Source organism: Sciurus vulgaris, assembly GCF_902686455.1.
Source record: "Sciurus vulgaris genome assembly, chromosome: 17".
In the NCBI taxonomy this organism is placed as follows: domain Eukaryota; kingdom Metazoa; phylum Chordata; class Mammalia; order Rodentia; family Sciuridae; genus Sciurus; species Sciurus vulgaris.
Genome location: NC_136478.1, coordinates 69,080,910 through 69,106,138, shown reverse-complemented (window position 1 = coordinate 69,106,138; position 25,229 = coordinate 69,080,910). Strand labels below are relative to the sequence as shown.

General features: G+C 42.3%; 2 protein-coding genes across 13 annotated transcripts in view; one reads left to right on the top strand and one right to left on the bottom strand.

Moving 5' to 3' along the window:
* The window catches only part of LOC306648229 (uncharacterized protein), a 57,685-nt gene that overhangs the window by 2,236 nt on the left and 30,220 nt on the right, over positions 1 to 25,229 (top strand). For 3 of the 12 annotated variants that reach the window (XM_079118153.1, XM_079118148.1, XM_079118154.1), the window contains exons 2-5: positions 1,196 to 1,283; positions 7,565 to 7,691; positions 8,509 to 8,637; positions 9,351 to 12,622. In XM_079118153.1, the coding sequence (XP_078974279.1) occupies positions 1,269 to 1,283; positions 7,565 to 7,691; positions 8,509 to 8,637; positions 9,351 to 11,377 (2,298 nt within the window). In that variant the 5' untranslated portion in view covers positions 1,196 to 1,268 and the 3' untranslated portion in view covers positions 11,378 to 12,622. The other 9 variants (XM_079118151.1, XM_079118149.1, XR_013760334.1 and 6 more) reach the window with 8 other exon arrangements.
* LOC306648285 (zinc finger protein 320-like) overlaps positions 10,145 to 25,229 on the bottom strand; it is a 182,013-nt gene continuing 166,928 nt past the window's right edge. Inside the window, exon 2 of the transcript XR_013760343.1 lies at positions 10,145 to 10,262. The gene's annotated coding sequence lies outside the window, so the exon portion shown is untranslated. The remainder of the gene's footprint in view (positions 10,263 to 25,229) is intronic.

Here is a 25,229-nt window from a genome sequence, read left to right as displayed (position 1 = left end):
GAGGAAATCAATTTTAAAGTTCTTTGGAGAACTTTAAAAGAAATGTGAGACCTCAGGCCTACCTGTTCTGCTTCCCAGAGCCTCTGCCCTCATCTCCTGCTGTGTCCTCTGCTCCCACACAGGCCTCTTTCCTTTTCCTGGCACAAGGTTGCTCCAGCCTCAGGGCCTTTACTGGGTCCTGTCCCTCTGCCTAGCCCTCCATGGCCCTGCACTGCAGGTGGTTGTCACCTAGGGTCTTTATTATGACATCACCTGCTCCATGGAGACTCCTGTGACCTCCCCAGCTCCTGTAACTCTCCAGCCTCACTTTAGCCACACCCTGCCCCACCTCTGGTCCATGCAGCCTGCTCTGCCTGTTTCTGCTCCTTTGGGGTCCACTGTCTGGATCCTGGTGAGAACTAGTCTCTGAGAGAGGGGCAGAGCCAGAAGGTGGGCAGTGGCTGGGCTTGCCGCTCTGGGAGGTGCTCCATCCTTCCATGAGTGTGGTGAGGCATTTTGCCATAAGTCTTTCCCGTAACTGGACATCCCATTGATGGAGTGAGGCTGGAGCCTGACCCTAATTATTAAGGTTCATTCTCTTCTGGGTGCAGCATTGAGTATCCAGCCCTTTTATTTATTTATTTACTTATTTTGGGGACTGGGAATTGAACCCAGGGGCTCTTAACCACTGAGCCACATCCCCATCCCTTTTTATTTGAGACAGGGTCTTGCTAAGTTTTTATGGCTTCACTATGCTGCTGAAGCTGGTCTCAAATTTTTGATCTTCTTTCCTCAGCTTTCCCAATCACTGGGATTACAGGTGTGCACCACTACATCCAGAGCTGAGTACCTGGCTATGTGTCCTCCCTCTTGAGGACTGAGGTCAGCCTGAGATCCCAGGAGAGGTGAGGGGGCCATGCTGTGGTTCAGATTAGTAAGGACCGGACCATGCCCTAAAGGGGAGCCCAGTGCTGCCCAGTTTCCCACTGCTGCGGCCTGTGTGTGGGCTTCACCAGCAGGGAAAGAGGGCCCAAAGAAAGGAGTCAGAAGTCTCCTATGGGCCTTCCTGCAGGAGTTTACTCTGCTTGGGTCCCCTGGTGCAGTTTGAAACCAGGAACCATCTTCCCACATGCTGAGGTTCTGTGTGTGTGTGACTGTGGCACAGTAAGGGGTGTTGCTGATTGTGAGCCTGAAACAGTATGTTTCCACCACCTAGGATTGACTTCTAGAGACTCACATTACCTGAGGAAGCAGCCCTGAAGAGGAGGAGAAAAGAAAAGGAGTCAGGAATGGCTGTCACTGAGGTAAAGTGATGTTCTCAGGTGGTCCTGAGTCCCTTCTGCAGTCCTGGGTGTGGGAGCTGCTGGCCTCATGTGACTGCAGCCTCCCACCTGACAGGTGTGTCTGCACCCCCTGGGCCTCCCTCAGCCCTTCTTTTCTACGTTTAGATTCCATCCCACTGTGACCACGTGGCAGGGAGCCCATGAGGACGATCCACTGGGTGTGGTCCTGGGAAGGATTTCACACCCTCGCAGGGGTTGGGGACAGGTGAGGGCTTGTGTGTCAGTGCTGTTGGGCAGCAGGGATCATTAAGGCACATCTGGATGCACTGTCAGCTCTCTCTAGATGTGGGTAAAAAAACTGCACTTTGAAGTCACATATTCATGTGCACAGATGCTGGTAAATTCCAGAAAAGGAGACCTATGAGGGGAAATACGTAGTGTCTAATAAACTGCCTTTGTAGATAATCCAGTGAGACAGTGTTTCTGATTCCAAAATCTCAGTGACTGGGAATGGAACAGAAAGACAGTGAAACAGTGATCAAGGTTGTTCTCTGGGATCCGCCTTGTCACTGGATTAAACAAAGAAGTGCTCCACCTCTGAGCTGTAACCCCAGGGCTCTCCATACAGGATCTTACTAGGTTATCCTCAGTGGCCTCAAACTTTTGATCCTCCTTCCCCAGCCTCCCCAGCAGCTGGGATTGTCGACATACACCACTGTGCCTGATGAAGCTGTCTCTTTTCTTTTCTTTTCCTTTCTTTTCTTTTCTTTTTGGTGCCAGGGATTGAACCCAGAGTTACTCGACCACTGAACATCCTCAGCCCTTTTTTTATATTTTATTTTGAGACAGGGTCTTGATAAGTTGCTTAGTGCCTTGCTAAATTGCTAAAGCTGGCTTTGAACTTGCCATCTTCCCATGTCAGCCTTGGAGTTGCTGGGATTATAGGTGTGTGTCACTGTGCCTGTCTTTCTTTCTTAATTGTATTTATTTATTCAGTCATTTGTTTGTGGGATTGGACCCAGGGCCTTCTGCATGCTAGCCAAGCACTCTAAAACTAAAATACATCCCCAGCTCCCTGATTTATTTTAAAGTTGCTGATAATATATATCATAAGAGGTTCATATGCAGTTTGTGAAACTCCTGTATTTTTGTTTTCAGATTTATATTGGTTCTCCTTTAATACAATAAAATCATATTTTTTCTCTCTTGATAGAGTCCTTTGTTGTACAGTAGATTTTCAGTTGGATGTTGTTCCATTTGTTGGTTTTTGCCTTCCTTGCCAGTATTTTTGGTGTCATATCCAAGAAATCATAGCTAACTCGAATGTCCTCAGGTATCTTCTGTCCCTGGTGCTTGAGTGTCTGTGTTAGGAGAGGCATTGGACTTTAAGGTGCTTTCTGAACCGGTGGACTTGGTCACCTGCATTTTGTCTTCATTGTCATGTTGTGGTTACCACAGTTGACCTTATTAGTTGGTCTACCCTTGTTCCTAGAAATAAATCTCACCTGTCACAGTGTATCATCCTTTCAGTGTCCTACACATTTAGGTTTGCCAGTTTTTTGTTAAGTAATTCATCACCAGCACTCGTTGGGGTTATTGGTATGTGGTGTTGGCCAGAGTCTGACATCAGGATAATGGTGGTCACATAGAACAATGCCTTTTGTTTTGCTTTGTTCTTTGGTACCAGGTATCTAACCCAGGGGTGCTCAACCACTGAGCCACATGCCTGACCCTTTCTTTATATTTTATTTTGAGATAAGGTCTCACTAAGGCCAGCTGAGGCTGGCTTTGAATTTTTGATCCTCCCTCAGCCTCCTGAGCCACTGGATTATAGGTGTGTGCCATTGCATCTGCTAGAACAACGTTTTAAATGTACCCTCTGCTCTAATTTCTTAGAAGAGTTTGGGGAGAATTAGTGTTAATCCTTTTTCAGATGTGGGGTACAGTCTTGCAGTGAATCTGTCTGTTCTTGATCCTTCTGGGAGGTTTTGGTGAGTGCTTCCTTCCCCTAACCTCTTTTTTTGGAGGAGGGTGGTATTGGGGATTGAATTCAGGGGCACTCAACCACTGAGCCACATCCTCAGCCCTATTTTGTGTTTTATTTAGAGACAGGGTCTCACTGAGTTGCCTAGCACCTCACCATTGCTAAGGCTGGCTTTGAACTCTTGATCCTCCTGCCTCAGCCTCCCAAGCTGCTAGTATTACAGGCATGCGCCACCTGCCCAGCTTCTGTGTAGTTTTTCTTCACAGTTTCTGTAAATATTCTCATTTTGTTCATTCATTATTTTCTGATGTTTGTGCTTGTTCTTTCAATTCATTGGAGCACTGTTATAACTCTCAGTATTAGTTCTTTGGCAGTTTACATATCTCTGATTTTTAGTGTTAGTTTGTGGCTGTTTAATTTTCTGCTTACGTGGGCTATGTTTCCTTTTCTGTTTGTGTGGCTTGTGGTCTTGTTCTTGAACTCCACTGTTTGAAATCAGTCACCTTGTAGGTTTTCCTTTAGGAAAGAAATCTGCGGTGTAAACTAGGGATCTGTCTTCTCTGGGCTTTTGCTTGCTTCTTCTGAACTGAGCTTCTAACTGAAGAAGCATTGCAGTTTCTATCCAGGGCTTCCCTGTTGCCTTCTGCTGTTCTGTGACCTCTCTGGTGTCTCAGTAAGCCACCATCTGGATTTCTACTTCATTTCTGCCAGGGATGCTGCAGACATGGTTGATGTTAATTGTCTGCATAGTTGCCTTCCCCCTACCTGACGCCTGTCTCTTCATTGTTTAGGTTCATGGAATGCAGAGCATAGTGTCTCTCAGGCAGTCCCCTAAAAAGTCATCTAAAAAGTAGGTGGATGTTCCCCTACTCTCCCTGCCCCAGGAGAAATTGAGAGGGTCAGAACGCCAGCCGGCAGGGGCCACAAACTGTCCATCTGGCCTTGCACTAAGAATTCGTTTCCTATGTGGTTCACCACTGAATCCAAGGGTTTATTTTGAAGTTCTCATTTGTCCACGTCACCATGAGGGAGATAATGTAAGTCTTCTATTTTTTAAAATTTTTATTTGTTCTTTCTAGATACACATGACAGTAGAGTGTATTTTGACATATTATACATACATGGAGTATAACTTCCCATTCTTGTGGTTGTGCACGATTTGGAGTTACACTGGTCACGTATTCATATATGAGCACAGAAAGTGAGGTCTGATTCATTCTACTGCCTTTTCTGTTCTCATGCCCCGTTCCCTGCCATCATTCCTCTTTTTCAATTCAAGGAACTTTTTCCACCCCCACCCCCCTCTTACTGTGTGTTAGCATCTGCATATTAGAACATTTTTTGGGATTGGCTTATTTCAGTTAGCATGATAGTCTCCAGTTCCATCTATTTACTGGCAAATGCCAGAATTTCATTCTTCCTTATGACTGAGTAATATGCCATTGTGAATATGTACCACGATTTCTTTATCCATTCATCTGTTGCAAGACACCGAGGCTGTTCCATAGCGTGGCTATTGTGAATTGAGCTGCTGTAAACATTAATATGGCCACATCACTGTAGTATGCTGATTTTAAGTCCTTCGGGTAAATCTTCTAATTAGGGACTCTGGTATCTGCTGGAGCACGTGCAGGATGTGTCGTGTGGGCAGGTGTGTGTTTAATAAGGGCTCCTAAAGAAGTTTGTTTTCCATTGTTGCCAGTTCCTGCACTTCAGGATTTCTGTGTTGCAGTCATGTCTGTTTTAACCAGTCCAGATTTTTGCTGTCTCCCTTACCTCTTTTGCTTTCCACTCTACCTCTTTGTGAGCCCTGCTCACGCCACCTGCCTTGTAGTGGTGAGATAAAGCCCTGGCTAGCCTTTCTTTTCTCTGCCTTTATTTGGAGGAAATGCTGATAGTGGTGTGGGTAAAAGGTTCTTGCTTAATATCATGTCTCGTTTCTTCACATTTACTTTTTGTCCTGATTGTTAATTATCCATTGATTTCTGAAAGTATGTTTTGCTGTGATATATTTTCTTATTTTAATCTGTTAAATTGTTTTGTAACAATAGCATTTCCTAATTATTATGTCATTATTTTACTAAACAAAACTTTATTGATAATTGCCTAAATATCTAATTTTAAATTGAAGAAGTTGTTTCCTTAATTTTGAATGTGAGTGACTTATAGGGATTGGAGTTCAGATTTCTTTGATTTGTTGTTTAGTTTTGTTGTTGTTGCTTTTTACACATTCTACCCTATTTGGAAAGGAGGTACTGGGGATTAAACCTGGAGCCTTGCCCATACTCTGCATGCACTCTACTACTGAGTACACCCCAGCCTGTGTTGTATCATCTTAATAGCTTAATGTATAATGTTTATAAACAAAATAATTCATACACTTTTATTGTCCCAAACATGCCAACATGCATGTGAGAACAGTAGTGATGAAAAGTACCAGGAAAATCATCACTCTCCTGTTATTTCACTTGATATGAGTATGTACACATGAATGTTTGTCGTGCACGCATGGATGTGCAAGTGTATGTTTTCTGTGAAAGACAGTCATATGTTTTTACTGCTGAATTTTATCTTATTTTCTGTGGTCTTGCGTTTGCTGTCCCCTGTCATATTCATGAGTTGGCACTGGTAGGAATGGCAGTCTTCTGTGGCTGTGTGTGCGTGCTTGCCAAAGTTCCATGTTGCTCTGCGTGAACTTGCTTCTGCTACCCTCACTTCCTGTGCAGTTTATCCACTTTTGATCCTTCAGGTTTACTTTTAGTTTTTAGACATCTGGGTTAGGTGCTTGCTCTTCCGTGTTCAGCTCTTAGATTTGAGCAGAGTTTCTCTGGTGGCTGTGACACAGTTGTCTCCTCAGGAAGATGGGAATGGATCTTTCTCTTGTGGGCTGTTAGGTTGCCATGGCATCACTTCATGGAAAGCATGTAAAACACCCCATGTTTAGCTGGGATGTGGCTCAGTGGAAGAGTGCTTGCCTACTATGCCGAAGGCCCCAGTTCAGTCCCAGCACTACACACACACACACACACACACACACACACACGCACACACGCACACACACACAATCAGAATACCCAGCATTTAGAAGCTCCACAGGCCTTAGGCGCTGCAATTGCTGTTGTCACAGTTTTAAGATTCTGACTCTTGGAAGCCCCTTGGACTGTCATCTCTGAAGATATGGCTCATGCCTAGCTTAGGTGTTGAGTGCATATCATGTGGTGTGGCAGATGTCATAACTAATGCTTCCACGGAGATCAGCCTAATTGGGCTTTGCTTTGCTTTGCTTTGTGTGTGCTGATGATCCATTGCAGGGCCTCATCTACACTAGGTAAGAACTCTGTCACTGAGCCACACCCCAGCCTTGTTCTGGCTTTTTATTTGTGTGTTTCTTACATTATCCACAAAATTGAGAAGTCCACACTGATATACAGGGTATAACATCTTACAAAAAAATAAACTAGAACAGAATTAGGGAGATGTAATGTTGTTCAAATGTACTTTAACATGTGTGGGAATATAGATAAAGCAAATTTCAATTTCTTCTACTATATACTCACAGAAAGCTTCTGTGACTCCAGATGTGTGGGGTTTCCCCCACAAACCAAGCGAGAAATTCTGCAACAGAAACCAGCTGGATGTTCTTTTATTCAATTGGATTCTGACACCAGCTACTTGGAGTAGCCTCAGATCCCTCAGCGGGCAGGCTCAGTCCCTCAAGTGCCCTCATATCAGATGCCAGTGGCAAGACAGGTTGTGCCTGTGGTTCTGAGTGTCAGGTTTACATGACTCCTGAAGCGACTCACAGAACTGAGTGGTGCCCTTTACTTACCCTGCCCATTTACTGTCGAGGATGCAGATGAACAGCCGAATGGAAGTGTGCGTAGGCAAGGTGTGGGAGAAGGCACACGGGCTTCCTCCCCGTCACTCGGTGTGCCTTTCTCTGGGAACCTCCTCAGATTTGGCTAGTTGGAAGGTCCTTCAGACCCTGTCATTTTGGGGTCTTATGGAGGTGCCATTATTCAGGCATGATTGGTGACATCATTGGCTTTTGGTGCTCCACTGAACCTTCAGCCCCTGTCCCCTCGTGGGTGGTCGGAGAGTGAGGCTAGAGGTTCTAATCCACAAATCCTACCTTGATCTCTCCAGAGATCCAGGTGAATTGTGCCTCTGCAGACATAGAGGCCAAGTACCTATTTCATGGTATCACAGCCTGGTCTGGTATGCTCACTCCAGAGAATCCTTACACTTCTCTTCTCATTTCATGGGGAGATTGTAACTGTCTACATGTCTTCTTGGTGAAATCTATTTTTCATTTTAGGGACAGTTGGCATTCCAGGATGTGGCCATCGAATTCTCCCAGGAGGAGTGGAAGTGCCTGGTTCCTGCCCAGAGGGCGCTGTACAGGGAGGTGATGCTGGAGACCTACAGGAACCTGGTCTCCCTGGGTGAGGATACTCCCTCCTGAGGTTGGGATCTGTCTTGTGTATCTTTGCATTTTTCCTTTGCATGCCTCTGGGGAGCTCTGTATTACTTGAGTAAAGTTGAACTTCCTAGTGCAGCCTCTGGACTTTCACCATCTCTCCCCCTCCTCTTCCTCACCACTAGGAATTGGACCCGGGGGCTACATCCCTAATCTGTTTTTACTTTTTATTTTGAGACAGGGTCTCACTATATTGATGAGGCTGGCCTCAAACTTGTGATTCTCTGCTTCAGCCTCCCCAGTTGCTGGAATGACAGGTGTGCACCACCATGGCCGACTGTCCTCTATGACTCCTAACCAATTTTTGTTTTTTGCAGTACTAGGGATCAAACACACAGCCTTGTACATACTAGGCAAGCACTCTGCCACAGAGCTACATCCCTAACCCAACCTTTCTCTCTCTCTCTCTCTCTCTCTTCTTCTTTGGTACTAGGGATTGAACATACTTCCCAGCCCTTTTTACTTTTTTGAGACAAGGCCTCACTAACTTGCCCAGGCTGGCCCTCAAACTTGTGATCCTCCTGCCTCAGCTTCTTGATTAGCTGCAATTATAGTCATTTTGCTCCTGTGCCTGGCTCCTATGCTTTTGACTAAATAGTTTTTGGAAGAGCTAGAGGTCTTCATATTAAAGTATTCCTTCTTTTCAGAAGGCGGCAACAAATGGATGAATTTGTGAACTATTTTTCTAGTTCCATCTATAATGTCCCCTCTCCTCATGTACATCCAGGATTAGGATTCTGAAAGAGCCACAACATATGGGATTCCTTTCTTTTTCTAAACAGGGATCTTCCTTCCTGACCTTGGTATTATTTCCATATTAGAGCAAGGGAAAGAGCCCTGGACTTTGAAGAATGAAGTGACAGTAGCAAGACATCCTAGTGGATGGGACTGTGTCAAAGGTATGAACACAGGTAAGAGCTCACGTGTGCAGAGTAGAAGCTGCATTGCTTGTTATTGTCTGAGAAACTCCACAGGTGGAAGATTTCTGTGGGAAAACAAGTTTCTATGCTATGAGCTCCTAAAGGAAATTTCAGACTTCACCCACTTACCACTCTATTCTTTAGAGGTGTAAAAATTTATCCTTTCACCCTCTCAAGGTATAGTTAATAAAGTTTTTGTTTTATTACTGGGGATTGAACTCAGGGCCTCACATATGGTAGCCAAATGCTCTACTTCTGAACTACCTCTCTAGGCATTTACATTTTTTTTTTTTTTTTTTTTTTTTTTTTTTTTTTTTAAGACGCAGTCTCACTAAATTGCCCAGGCTGGCCTTGAACTTGATATCCTTCTGCCTCACCCTCCTGAGTCACTGGGATTACAGGCCTTCACCACCATGTGGGGCAAATTTTATGGTTCTTAAGTTTCATAAGTCTGCTTAATATAAATATTACTTTTGCAATAGTAGCATCATTTTCTTCTTTTTTAAATTTTTTTTGGTAGATGGACCCAATACCTTTATTTCTATTTATTTATTTTTATGTGGTGCTGAGGATTGAACCCAGTGCCTCACACATGCTAGACAAGTGCTTTACCACTGAGCCACAACCCCAGCCCCATAATAGTATCTTTTTCAATATGAATATTTTTGTTGTTGATGAGAAATACATTACTTTATGTCTTGTAGATCTCTCTCCTAAACGCGTAATTAAAAAATCACCTTCAAAAATAAACACCAGTATAGAAGAGATATTCCAGACAACCATGTTGGGAAGACATGAACACCATGACACAGAAGACTTTTGCTTCAGGGATGTCCAGAAAAATGCACGTGACTTTCAGTTTCAGTGGAAAGATGGTAAAGGAAATTGTGAGGGAATGCCCACGATCCATAAAGGAAGTCACGTGGGTAGAAGAGATGGTGGCGGTGGACGGGGTGCAGGGAACAAACTTGAGAGTGATTGGCTTGGGTTGAGCTTTCAGTCAGCTCTGTCTGAACCGCAGCTATTTCAGTCTGAAGGGAAAACCGAGTGTGGTGAAGCAGAGAAGTCTGTGAACGGTGGTTCCTCGGTTCCACCGCCTCGAAGCATTCCTTCCAGTGTCAGAACACACGTTTCTCATGGATACGGAAATGACTTCATTTATTCTTCATTGCTCACACCAAGGCACAAAGCACACACTAGGGACAAACCTTACAGATGCCATGAGTGTGGCAAGGTCTTCAGTTACACATCGTCTCTTGCACATCATCGCAGAATCCACACTGGAGAGAAACTGTACAAGTGCACTGAGTGTGGCAAGGCTTTCTTCAGGCGCTCCTATCTCTTGGTACATGAGAGACATCACACGGGAGCAAAACCTTACAAGTGCAATGAGTGTGGCAAGGTCTTCACTCAGAACTCCCACCTAACAAGTCATCGCAGAACTCACACGGGAGAGAAGCCGTACAAGTGTGCCGAGTGCGGCAAGGCCTTCAGTGTGCGCTCTAATCTAACCAACCATCAGGTGATCCACACTGGAGAGAAGCCGTACAAGTGCAACGAGTGTGGCAAGGTCTTCAGCCAGACCTCGAGCCTTGCAATTCACCGGAGAACTCACACTGGGGAGAAACCATACCGGTGTAATGAGTGTGGCAAGGTCTTCAGCTCGCACTCAAACCTCAACACCCACCAGGTCATCCACACTGGAGAAAAGCCCTACAAGTGTTCTGAGTGTGGCAAGGTCTTCACCCAGAACTCACACCTGGCCAATCACTGGAGGACTCACACGGGGGAGAAGCCGTACAAGTGTGCTGAGTGTGGCAAGGCCTTCAGCGTGTACTCGAGCCTGACTACCCACCAGGCAATACACACGGGGGAGAAGCCATACAAGTGCAACGAGTGTGGAAAGGTCTTCACCCAGAACTCACACCTGGCAAGTCACCGAGGAGTTCATAGCGGAGAGAAGCCGTACAAGTGTGACGAGTGTGGCAAGGTCTTCAGCCAGACCTCGAACCTTGCCAGGCACTGGAGGGTGCACACTGGGGAGAAGCCCTACAGCTGTGCGGAGTGCGGCAAGGCCTTCAGCGTGCGCTCCAGCCTGACGTCCCATCAGGTGACCCACACTGGAGAGAAGCCGTACAAGTGCAACGAGTGTGGCAAGGTCTTCAGCCAGACCTCAAGCCTGGCAATTCATCAGAGGATTCACACCGGGGAGAAGCCGTACCGGTGTAACGAGTGTGGCAAGGCCTTTAACTCACACTCAAACCTCAACACCCACCAAGTCATCCACACTGGAGAAAAGCCCTACAAGTGTTCTGAGTGTGGCAAGGTCTTTACCCAGAACTCACACCTGGCCAACCATCGTAGAACTCACACAGGGGAGAAGCCGTACAAGTGTGCTGAGTGTGGCAAGGCCTTCAGCGTATACTCGAGCCTGACTACTCACCAGGCAATACACACGGGGGAGAAGCCATACAAGTGCAATGAGTGTGGCAAGGTCTTCACCCAGAACTCACACCTGGCAAGTCACCGAAGGACTCACACTGGAGAGAAGCCGTACAAGTGTGATAAGTGTGGCAAGGCCTTTAGTGTGCGCTCGAGCCTGACTACCCACCAGGCAGTCCACACGGGAGAGAAGCCGTACACCTGTAATGAGTGTGGCAAGGTCTTCAGTCGAAGCTCCAACCTTGCAAGTCATCGAAGAACTCACTCTGGACTCAAGGCTTACAAATGAGTGTAGCAAGATCTTCCTGCATAGTCCATTCCTTGCATGACATCTTTGCATTCATTCTAAGAGACTTTGTAAATGCAGCAACTGTGAAGGGCCATCAGGAGTTGACCCATGACTGGGGCATGGCAGGAAAGAGCACTTGCCTTGCATGTGCCAGGCCCTGGGGTCCATCCCCAGCACAGACAGTAGTGCAAGCACTGGTAGGCCTCAGAGCATATAGAAAAAGTCTTCTCAATATAATGCGTACAGCAGAGGCTTCAGTCCAACCTCACAGCTCACTGAACAGCAGAAATATGTCCTTGATGGAACCATACGAGTGGAATGTCCTTACAGGGGCTGTTACCTAATGACCAGACCTGCAGATGAGGGTTTCTATGAAGAAGATCTCTACTTCTTCATAATTAACCCTGGTCACTACATTTTGTGGAGTTCTTCCAAGTCAAAATACTTTTCACATGTGAAAGCTGTAAGGACTTTTGGAAAGCAACTAATTACCTTCAGGTCAAGAATTACTTTATTCAGTCATTCGAGGTTTCTTGAGGAGGCACCTTTGCTATATGTAATGTTCACCCTGAGCTTTGAAACCTGTCTCACATCGGGCCTGCCTTACAGGTCTTCCCCTGTAGTCTCTGGGAAAGAAGTATAGGATGAAAGGGCTTACTGCATTGTGAGTATCATTTTCTATTCACTTTCTGGGAAGATGAACTCTGCAATTGAAATTAAATGTCTAAATTAGTACTTGGAAGAGGCAGAGAATAGTGACTTTAAGTGAATACAAGTCACACCTCCTGTGTGCTGGGGGAACTTCTGTAGTTTATAGGAAAAATCATTCCACCAACTGTGAAATAAAACAGACCAAGAATGTGCCATCCTGGGCCTCATATTGGATGAGTCACAGGCTTATAGGGACATATTGAGGTAGAAAGAATGCAAGAGAATGGTAACCACATTCTTCATTGAATGACAGCAGTTCTCATTTAGCAGAGACTGAAGAATAATCACTCTTATTTTTGAAATTGAAAGAATAGTCATTAGAGTGGAGAATGTAAAGAACCAGAATGGGGACTAGGGTGGCTCAGTGGTAGAGCACTTGCCTAGCTTGCGTAAGACCCTGGTTTCTACCCCCAGCTCCACAAAAAAGAAAACATAGCATTTCCTTCAGGATGATTAACTGCTGGCCTTACATTTTGCCAATACTTTCCGAGACTATATCATTGATCTGATGTTTTAATTAAAATATAATCTTTTCATTACTGTGAGTGATTTGTTTTTTCTTCCAGTTTTCCTTCATCTCACTGCAGTACTTCATAGCAAATAGCAACAAGACACTGTTATGGTTAAGAGATCCAGACTGTGTGTGAAGTCAAGTATCACACAGTTTTGAAACCTATAATCATATTTGCCTTTGAGTTATTGTCCTCACACTCTACCTTAGGATACTTATGCATAATGAAAATGCCATATAAGTTGTTTCACATTTCACCCTAAAATCTGCATCTATGGATAAATATGCACTGTATTACACGTGGCCCTTTCTTCCACACTGAGACGCCATGCATCCTGATTTATATAAACTGCAAATACAAACACATTAAGAAGATGACAAAATGAAAGTGTGGGGAAGAAAGAGTGACACCTTTTTAACAGACATGCTGAGAGACTATAGGCTCATAAAAGTATTTCCAACATCACCAATCTAAAAAGAGTCAGATAGGAGCATTTTCTGTTTTCCATGCATACCTGTCTGCCTGTAGAGATTGTGGAACAGCACAATTCTACCAGGCACTTCAGCGTGCCTTTGGTTGTGTTCATTAGGAACTTGTAATTGTTTCTGGAAATGAACAGTAGGACACAGGATCTCAAAATATGTTCAGCAAGTGTGCACCGCTATTGTCACTATTACTGAATTGTGAGTTAGCACTTTAGTGAAGGGAATGAATTACAAACTTGCTCTTCAGCGACCAGATACTTCCCATGGAAGACTGGGTAATCTTTCTTACAGCTTAATATGGTAATGAGTACATTTCCTACTAATATCGGGTCATAGTTAATTTGGGTCTGAATAGAAGTACGAACAATACAAATTTACTGCAATTGTAATGAAACATGGAGGAGTCCTTTAAAACTGAAAGAGATACAAAGTACTGTGCTGAGAAACTGGACAGAGACCTGGCCTTGTTCTGGACTGCTATAGTTAAGGTAAGTCTTAGCAGCAGGATGCCATGGATTCAAATCCTGAGCCAGTCAGTTAATGGGATATGATGAATCTTTCCAGTCTTTTTGTCCTAGGTTCTTTCATTTGTGAAATGAGAATATCACCAATATTTACTTCACCCTGAGGCAGAAGCAAGGGGTTTACATGCTATGGTGAACACATGTGGGCCAGAGCCAACTGGCACATACCTGCCTTCATCAAGAACTGAATATGATCAACCTTACCTAAGACAACCCAGGTGTCAGTGACCAGCACAGCATGCATGATCGACTCTCAACTGTCCTATGAGGGATGCCCAGCATTCAGGTAGGCAAAAGTGGTCATGACTACATTACAGTCATCATACCAAGTTGTCTCCCCAAACATAGGAGCAGGATATGAGTAAATGCACATTTGGATCAGAGAGATGGCATATGGACATGAAGATGAGCTAAGTCATACTTCAGAGGCCCCCAAAGTGAAAAATCATGATCTGTCGGCAGGACCTGTTTCCTAGTCTAAACTAGGAAACACAAACTCTAGCCCCATTATCTTAAGAAATTATACAAGAAGAACACTTCAGGGCTTGAGTGTGGTCCAGTTCAACGCTTGCCCAGCATGCATGAGGCCCCAGGTTCAGGCCCTAGTAGTGGAAAAAAAAAAAGGAGTAGAGCAAAAAAAGAAAAAAAAAGAAAAAAAAAAAAAAAGACAAGATAGTAAAGTGCAGAAGCAGAGTAATTGAAGCACAGATATAACTGACTCTGCTAATTCCAGGGTTGAGACTTGCTTTCACAGCCTGACAGGATTCCATGCTGAATCAATCACAAGTGTCACCAGAAGAACACACTGAACAAATCTATACTACATACAATCCTCATTACAAAGTGTGAGAGGGGTAAAGGTAAGACAGAGTCACATAAGGAATCACTTTTTTTCTATATCTGAAAATGAGCCACACAGTGCAGTGCTCAAAACCACTCCCGAAATTGACACTTATGTCAACGTTTGGATCTGGAGTGTCCCCAGAGGCTCACATGGTCAAAGTTTTGTCCCCAGATGTGGCACTATTGGGAGATGGGGAAATCAAGAGGTGAGTCACGGGGGGCATGCCCTGGCAGGGTGCACCTTGGCCCCAGCCCCTTCCTCTGCCTCTCTCTCTGCTTCTCGGCTGCCATGAGGGAGCCAGCATGGCTTTCCCATGCTCCTCCACCATGAAGAGAACATCATGGGCCTTGCCTTTGGCTCAAAGCAAGGCAGCCAGTCAACCATGGTCTAGAACCCATGAGTCTGAAACTGAGTCAAAATAAACCTTTCCTCTTTTTTTCTCAGGTTACTTTGTCACGGCAAAAGCCAACACAAACATCTGGTAAAATTGTTTAATCATATTTATTATCTACTAAACATTTCCAAACAAAACTTTTCATGGAACTGCCATTAAAAAGGTAGGTAATTTGTCTAAACAGTATTTCAAAAACATGTTCAACAATCATACCATAGAATGGAACATACATGTGCATCAAAAAATGTGTTATATTATTGGCATGACAAAAACTGTAAGCTACTCCATGCCAACCAAGTGGGCAGGAGTATCAGCAGTAAGCACTCAGGGTTGTGCTGGAGTCCAACCCATTTTGATGCTTACTATTGACACTGCTCAAGTCTCACTACTCCCTTTCTGTGTGCCCCTCTGGGCAAGCTATGATGAACCCTAAGTGCTCCCTTCATGTGGCAGCTGCTGGGAATTCTGAAGATGACCAGGCTTCCTCACCCCAGCACCACCCAGGACCCCCATGAGGCAGCTACTTCTGGATAACTGTAGGAAGACTGCCCTGCTTCCTTAGAAGACCTCCTTATGCTGCGAACATTCTGTGATCACTTCAGTGTATGGCATCATCATTACTGAAAAACCAGCTAAACTAAGTGGGTTCAATCCTGAATTCCTAGTGGTCACAAGTGCAAACCAGCAAAATTGTTAGGGGCAAATACTTGAGTTTCTAGTTTACCTACAGGAAAAATTCCATTATGGATGTTCATTCTAAAGAGGAAACTCATTAACATTAATCTTTAGAATATTTTACAAATGGTTCAAGGACAAAAAGGTTCTTTTATCCTTATTCCCTGAGTTTTCTTATATTTTATACTTTTCATATTCTTACTATATTTCAATTTCCACCTTATGTAAATGAAGGTACATGGCATGCATTCCAGCTTTGCTGGAAATGTATCTCATGTAATAAAATTTAGCCTCTTTTTTACAATTGTAAATGAATAATTTCCTTTCACCAAAATTTATGTTCTTCCTTCATTGACTCACAAGAAAGAGGCATTTAGAAACATGATACAGGGCATATTTCTAACAGTGAGGTCAGGATGTCAGTCTGCAACCACACTGTTTTCATTATACACAGTGAGGAGCCCAGTCAGAATGCAGAGAGGAAAAATAACACAGCATTTCTACAAGGGATTGTGCCTCCAAGTGTAAGTGTTAGAAAGAAAGTAGAGGCGAACACAAACAATCACCCTATAAAGGGAAATAACAGGCATTCATGGGTGGGAACAAATGAAGGGGAACATATCGGGTACCATGTGCACAGTGAAAGGAGCACAGATGTTGACTTCCCTGCATGGTCCTCCTGCTGGGTAGGAACTCCAGCCTCCAGAGACTGGCCCCATTGCCTCCTGTCATAAACTCGAGGTGGAGCCTCAAGGCTCTTCTCTCCATCTACCATTCTGTATGCATGAACTCTTCACATGCTGGCTAAGCTCAGAGCTAAAGTTCAGTCATCTCACACAGATGTCAGCTCACCACCCTGCACCATCTCAGCCCTCTCATTCCTTTGCAGGTGTTAGCAGGCACTCCTCCATCACTGCAAAGCTCCTAGGAAACCTAGTGACCACCTCCATGTCATAAAATCTACTCACGATAAATCACCTTCATTTATGTACTCTGAACATTTCACTGCCACAGCAAATGGAAGAAATGTACACTGTGTAATCTGCATTACACTGATGGAAAAAAATGGTGAAACAAATACATAGTTTGAAATAAAAAGTTTAGAGGCTTTTTCCACAGGGCAATCCAAGATGGCAGACTAGAGGGTGACTGCATCTCCAGTAGCTCCAGAACCCAGGATTCAAGAAGGGGAGGCATTGAGAGACTCGGATTAAAATAGAACCACGGGGTGAGACCTGCCCCACCTGATAAAGCTCGGCCCAGGTGGCAGGCCCGGATTCGGACGGCTTATTAGAGTAGGTCAGGGCAGCTAGAGTCTTCCCCAGGTAGCCCTGCACGCTCCGGTGGTGGGCTCCTCCCACACGGCCAGCTTTTCGGAGCAGGCCCCCCAGTGAGAGCCTTTCCACACAGAGCCAGCTCCAAGCCCTGGAACCAGTAGCGGGCTAGGGGCAGCTTTCTTCAGAAGCACTGCATTATCAAATTACTCCAAGACTTCAGGCTACTGAAGGCTGGGAGGTGATACACTGGAAATCTACAGGGACACTATAAGCCAATAGAGGAAATCTGCAATATCTCAGAGTCCCACTGACATCTGACCAATATGAGAAGACAAAGGAAGAAAATGTCCCAAACGAACCTAGATACTATATCAATAAAACCCAATGACAGCACAGCAGAAGAAATGTCAGAAAAGGAGTTCAGAATGTACATAATAAAACAATCAGGGTAGCAAACGAGGAGATGAAAGAGCAAATGCAGGCATTGAAGGAGGAGATGAAAGAGCAAATGCAGGCATTAAGTGATCACAACAATCAACAGTTAAAAGAGCAAACACGGAAGCAAGAGAAAATTTCAATAAAGAGTTAGAGATACTGAAAAAAACCAAACAGAAATCTTTGAAATGAAGGAAACAATAAACCAAGTTAAAAACTCCGTAGGAAGCATAACCAATAGGATAGAACACCTGAAAGACAGAAGCTCAGACATTGAAGACAAAATATTTAATATTGAAAATAAAATTGACCAAACAGAGAAGATGGTAAGAAATCATGAACAGAAGCTACAAGAATTATGGGATATCATGAAAAGGTCAAATTTAAGAATTATTGGGATTGAGGAAGGCTTAGAGAAACAAACCAAAGGAATGAACAATCTATTTAATGAAATAATATCAGAAAATTTCCCAAATCTGAAAAATGAAATGGAAAGCCAAGTACAAGAGGCTTATAGGACTCCAAATATACAAAATTACAACAAACCCACTGCAAGGCACATTATTATGAAAATACCTAAGATACAAAATAAAGACAGAATTTTAAAGCCTGCAGGAGAAAAGAATCAAACTACATTCAGGGGGAAACCAGTAAGACTATCAGCAGATTTTTCAATCCAGAACCTAAAAGGTAGAAGGGCCTAGAACAACATTTACCAAGCCCTGAAAGAAAACGGATGCCAACCAAGAATATTATACCCAGCAAAACTTACTTTCAGATTTGACAAGGAAATAAGATCCTTCCATGATAAACAAAAGCTAAAGAAATTTACAAAAAGAAAGCTGGCATTACAGAACATTCTCAGCAAAATATTCCATGAGGAAGAGATGAAAAACAAGGATGCAAATCAGCAACAGGAGGAACTAGCCTAAAGGAAAAGCCAAATAAAGGAGAAACCAAATCATGTCAAAACAAAAATGAGTCAAATGACTGGGAATACAAATCATATCACAATAATAACCCTGAATGTTAATGGCCTGAACTCATCATTCAAAAGACATACACTGGCAGATTGGATTAAAAAGAAAAATCCAACAATATGCTGCCTGCAAGAAACTAATCTCATAGAAAGAGATACCCATAGACTAAAGGTGAAAGGATGGGAGAAAACATACCATGCACATGTACACAGCAAAAAAGCTGGAGTATCCATTCTCATTTCAGATAATGTGGACTTCAAGCCAAAACAACTTAGAAGGGATAAAGAAGGACATTACGTACTGCTTAAGGGAAGCATAAATCAGCAAGACATAAAAATCATAAATATCTATGCCCTGAACATTGGCTCATCCATGTATGTCAAACAAATCCTTCTCAATTCCAGAAATCAAATAGACCATAACACAATAATACTAGGCGATTTTAACACACCTCTCTCACCGCTGGATAGATCATCCAAACAAAAATTGAATAAAGAAACCATAGATCTCAATAACACAATCAACAATTTAGACTTAACTGACTTATATAGAGTATACCATCCAACAAAGAGTGAATACACTTTCTTCTCAACAGCACATGGATCCTTCTCTAAAATAGACCATGTTTCATGCCACAAAGCTACTGTTAGCAAATACAAGAAGATAGAGAACTACCGTGTACTCTATCAGATCATATTTGATTGAAATTAGTATTAAATGACAGAATGAAAAACAGAAACTTCTCCAATACCTGGAAATTAAATAATGCAGTATTATATGATGAATGGATAACAGAAGACATCAGGAGGGAAATAAAAAAATTCTTAGAAATAAACGAGAACAAAACACATCATATCAAAATCTCTCGGACACTATGAAAGCAGTACTTAGAGGAAGATTTATTTCATGGGGCGCATTCAACCAAAGAAGTAAAAATCAACAAATAAACGACTTAACACTACAGCTCAGAGCCCGAGAAAAAGAAGAGCAGACCAACACCAAAAGTAGTAGAAGACAGGAAATAGTTTAAATCAGAGCCCAAATAAACGAAATTGAAACAAAAGAATCGGAAAAATTAACAAAATAAATAGTTGGTTCTTTGAAAAAAATCAACAAAATTGATAAACCCTTAGCCACACTAACAAAGAGAAAGAGGGAGAAAACTCAAATTACTAAAATTCGGAATGAACAAGGAAATACCACAACAGACACGAGTGAAATACAAAACATAATTAGAAGCTATTTTGAAAATCTATACTCCAACAAAACAGAAAACCTCGAAGACATCAACAAGTTTCTAGAGACATATGAATTACCTAAACTGAACGAGGAGGACATACACAACTTAAATAAATCAATTTCAAGCAATGAAATAGAAGAGGTCATCAAAAGCCTACCAACAAAGAAAAGTCTGGGACCAGATGGGTTCTCAGCCAAGTTCTATAAAACCTTTAAAGAAGAGCTCATTCCAATACTCCTCAAAGTATTCCATGAAATAGAAGAGAAGGGAACCCTCCCAAACTCATTCTATGAAGCCAATATCACCCTGATACCTAAAGCAGACAGAGACACTTCGAGGAAAGACAATTTCAGAACAATATCCTTAATGAACATTGACGCAAAAATTCTCAACAAAATTTTAGCAAATAGCATACAAGAACATATTAAAAAGATAGTGCACCATGATCGAGTGGGTTTCATCCCAGGGATGCAAGGTTTTTTCAACATCCGGAAATCAATAAATGTCAGTCACCATATCAGCAGACTAAAGGTTAAGAATCACATGATTATTTCAATAGATGCAGAGAAAGCATTCGATAAAATACAGCATCCGTTCATACTCAAAACACAAGAAAAAATTGGGGTAATGGGAACATTCCTTAACATTGTAAAGGCCATCTATGCTAAGCCCATGGCCAACATCATTCTAAACAGTGAAAAACTGAAAGCATTCCCCCTAAAAACTGGAACAAGGCAAGGATGCCCTCTTTTCCCACTTCTATTCAATATTGTTCTTGAGACTATAGCCAGAGCAATTAGACAAACCAAAGAAATTAAAGGGATACAAATTGGAAAAGAAGAACTCAAACTATACTTGTTTGCTGATGACATGATTATATATCTAGAGGAACCTGGAAATTCCACCAGAAAACTCTTAGAACTCATAAGTGAATTCAGTAAAGTAGCAGGTTACAAGATCAATGCTCAGAAATCCAATGCATTCTTATACATAAGTGATGGATCTTCAAAAAGAGAAATTGGGAAAACTACCCCATTCACAATAGCATCGAAAAATATAAAATACTTGGGAATCAATCTCATAAAAAAGGCGAAAGACCTCTACAATGAGAACTACAGAACACTAAAGAAAGAAATTAAAGAAAACCTTAGAAGATGGAAAGATCTCCCATGTTCTTGGATAGGCAGAATTAATAATGCCAAAATGGCCATACTACCAAAAGTACTATACAGATTCAATGCAATTCCAATTAAAATCTCAAAGACGTACCTTACAGAAATAGAGTAAGCAATTATGAAATTCATCTGGAAAAATAAGAAACCCAGAATAGCTAAAGCAATCCTCAGTAGAAAGAGCGAAGCAGAGGGTATCGCAATACCAGATCTTCAACTCTATTACAAAGCAAAAGTAACAAAAACGGAATGGTATTGGTACCAAATAGACAGGTACATCAATGGTATAGAATAGAGGACAGGGACAGAAACCCAAATAAATACAATTTTCTCATACTAGACAAAGGTGCCAAAAATATGCAATGGAGAAAACATAGCGTCTTCAACAAATGGTGCTGGGAAAACTGGAAAATCACATGCAACAGAATGAAATTAAACCCCTATCTCTCACCCTGCACAAACCTCAAGTCAAAATGGATCAAGGACATCGGAATCAGACCAGAGACCCTGAATCTTATAGAAGAAAAAGTAGGTCCAAACCTTCACCTTGTTGGCTTTGGATCAGACTTCCTTAACAGGACTCCCATAGCACAAGAAATAAAAGCAAGAATCAGCAAGTGGGATAGATTCAAACTAAAAAGCTTTCTCTCAACAAAGGAAACTATCAGTAATGGGAAGAGAGAGCCTACAGAGAGTGAGAGTATCTTTGCTACTCATACTTCATATAGAGCACTAAATTCCAGATTCTATAAAGAACTCAAAAAACTCTACACCAAGAATACAAATAATCCAATCAACAAATGGACTAAGGAAATGAACAGACACTTCACAAAAGATGTACAGGCAATCAACAGATATATGAAAAAATGTTCAACATCTCTAGTAATGAGAAATGCAAATCAAAACTACCCTGAGATTTCATCTCACCCCAATTAGAATAGCGATTATCAAGAACACAGGCAACAACAGGTGTTGGCGAGGCTGTGGGGGAAAGGGTACACTCATACATTGCTGGTGGGGTTGCAAATTAGTGCAGCCACTCTGGAAAGCAGTATGGAGATTCCTCAGAAAGCTTGTTATGGAACCACCATTTAACTGAGCTATCCTACTCCTTGGCCTATACCCAAAGGACTTAAAATCAGCATACTACAGAAATACAGCCACATCAATGTTCACAGCTGCTCAATTCACTATAGCCAGATTGTGGAACCAACCTAGATGCCCTTCAGTTGATGAATGGATTACGAAACTGTCACATATATATACAATGGAATATTACTTTGCCATGAAGAATGATAAAATTATGGCATTTGCAGGCAAATGGATGAAATTGGAGAATATCATGCAAAGTGAGATAAGCCAATCTCAAAAACCTAAAGGACGAATGATCTCTCCGATAAGCAAATGAGCACATATAATGGGGGGTAGAAGGAGTTAGTGTTAGGGTTAGGGTTAGGTTTAGGGTTAGGGATAAGGAGGGTGGTAAGAATGGAGGAAGGAAGGACTGTATAGTGGGAAAAGAGGGGTGGGAGGGGTGGGGGGAAGGGAAAATAATAACAGAATGAATCAAACAACATTGCCCTATGTAAATTTATGATTTTTAATTTAAAAAAATACCTACCTCAAAAAAAAAAAAAAAGTATCTCTAACCAATTTCACTCCTTAAGGAACTAGAAAGAAAAAACAAACTAAGTCTAACGATTGCCAAAGGAAGGAAATAGAGTAGTTTAGAGCAGAAATAAATCAGACTAGAAAGATAATAGAAAAGATGGGCAAAATTAAGGGTTGGTTATCTTTTTTAAGAAATAAAGAAAATTGGTGAGCTTTAGCTAGATTAAGGAAAAAAAAGAGTGAGAGCTGAAATATATAAAATTACAAATCAAAAAGGAGGCCACTGAAATGTCAAGGAACATAAAATACCTCTATGAACAACTGTACAATTGACTGTCTAGACAAACTAGAAGAGACGGGTCAACTCCTGGAAATGCTGACTAGGACTGAATTGAAACAGATGAATAGCAAGGAAGAAGATTGAATCAGTAATCCAAAATCTCCCAGGAAAGAAAAGCCCAAGATTAGATGACCTCATGGTGGAATCATCCCAAATAAATAATTAAGACCACTGCTCTTCGAACTCTTCCAAAAAAAAACAAATGAAGAAGAGAAATTATTTCTGAGACAGAAATTTGAGGATATAGAAAAGGAAAAATATTCTGGCAGGAAGGAAAAGCTCCCAGGAGCAACTGGAATTCAGGAAATGACCAAGAACATCTGAAATGCAAAACAAGCCTTTCTGAACAACCCATCCCAAGTCCTTAGCCCTTGACCCATGCTTTTGCCTGCAAAAGTAACATGAGGGCCATGTGCCAGTGCAGGGAAAATCTACCCTGACTCCACCTCTTGTCTAACCCCTAGCAACCACCCCTCTATAAATATGAATACCCAACACCAATGGGTTAAGATTGCTGTGTATGTGTATCTCTCTCTCTCTCTCTCTCTCTCTGAAGATGGCCCACATTCTCCATTGTATATGTATTCTTTGCTTTGTCCTAAAAGCTTCTCACTGTCGAGATAGCCCATAGTCTTCCTTGAATGTGTCTCCACTTTCCTAAATAAACCTTTGTTTGTGCCAAAAAATAAATAAATAAATGAATAAATTTTAGGAAACAGTAAAACTTCAAAAAACAAGAAATAAAAAGTTTTGACTTAAAAATAAGCCATATAACATATTGGTTTAGATCATACTCTGAAAGTGAGATCTTATACCTCAGGAAAAATATTCTTCTTGTAAAACTGTTTAGTCATATGGATGACTTACCATCATTTGTAAACCTCTTAACTGAAAACAAATTAGGCAACTGATCAAAGCAGTACTTCCAAAGTGTTTCCAACAACTTCACTGTGGAATGGGAGCTGGGTGTGCGACAGGAAGAGGAATATGGCAAACCATGAGCATGAAGAAAACCGGAGCCTCCCAAAGCAACAGGTGTAAAGAACCAAGAGCAAACATTCAGGGACCACAGGGCTTGACTAGCCCTTGACGTGGGACTGTGCACACCTGTCCTGCCACCGCTGCCATCCTCTCTCCACTGGGTAAGATGTTAAATTCCCCAGGAGAAGCTGATGTCTGAAGCGCACCCAGGTGCCCACGCTCCAGCCTCCCTGTCAAAATACAAACCAGTCACCATTTTCTGCCCTCTGGGTCCACAACTGGAACAGCTCAGGTGTACCACACTCCCCCAGAAAGTCTCATTCTGTGGTGGACACATCAGGCTATGGTGCTGGCATCATTGGCAAACCAACCAGAATATGTGTTCCTTTCAGGAGGACAGAAGTACAGGGTAACAATCATCCTATAAAGATAAGAGTACAAACTAAATATTCCCATTATGTATGCTAGGAAAGTTGGTTACATTCATCTTTACAAATTATTCATAGAGAACTCAAAAATGACACATGCTATTTTATCTTTAATGCCCACATTATTACATACCCTTACTATATTTTTATTTTTGCTTTGTGGAAAATGATGCTTTCTGTGTGTCTTAGTTGGCAAACAAGAGAGAGACACTGAAAAACATAGTAACGATGGTGGTGTATGCTGGTAATCCCAGGGACTAGTGAGACTAAGGATGGAGGATGCACAATAAATACCAGGCTGGGCAACTCAGCAAGGACCTGCCCCAAGATTGAAATAAATACATTAATGAATAAACCAATGAATAAATAAAACAAATAAAGGGGTTAGGGATGTCCCTCAATGTTAAGTGGGCCTTGGGCTTAATGTCCAGTACTGAGGGAGAGGGGAAAGGAAAATGTAGTATAAGGTGCACACTCATCAACAATGATGCAGACTCTCAGGTGTCCATGTCTGAAGAAGCACTTTGGTGGAACTTTCATCCTCCTACATATTTACTCTAGGGCAGAGCACAGAATAACTCAGGTACAAAGCATGATTATCTGTTCAATCCACCATGGAAGAAGAAAATCTGTTAGAAATCTCTTTGAACCTTAGGACACTAATGGTGCATGGTAAATTGCTAATATAAAGAATCCCACTGAGGTGCAACAAAATTGTGTTGTAGAAGAAACATGATTCACTCAGACTTATGTGAAAAGATTATATTGTTAATTACCATGTAGATTCTGATGCAAATGTCGCATCAGCAGGTAAAAGTGATTCCTCAGGAAGAATATGCTGCTTTGGTTCTTAATGTTGGTCTCTTCTCTCTGATAACTATTCAGTTACAAGAACAAGAACTAGAAAAATTGCTCACCAATCATGCTAAACATCTGTGGTCATTAAATGCAGCAGGTGGCCACCGTTTCCCTGCATTCTTCCTGGACCTAGATAGTCCCTAGGAACACAGTCCTCTTCTTCAACACAAAGCCAGTCCCTATGGTCTTGGCTGCCCTTCTTCAGGCAGTTGGTAGAGGGTTCCTTACCTGCATCCCACACTGGATCACGTGGACGAGGGTGCACAGACCACAGCAAGCAGGACGACCAACATCCTAACTCTACATCCTGCTCAGCCCCTTCCAAATACTCCTTTGTGCAGACACTACTGAATTTTAGTAGTGTCCTCTTCCTCCAGGAACAAGG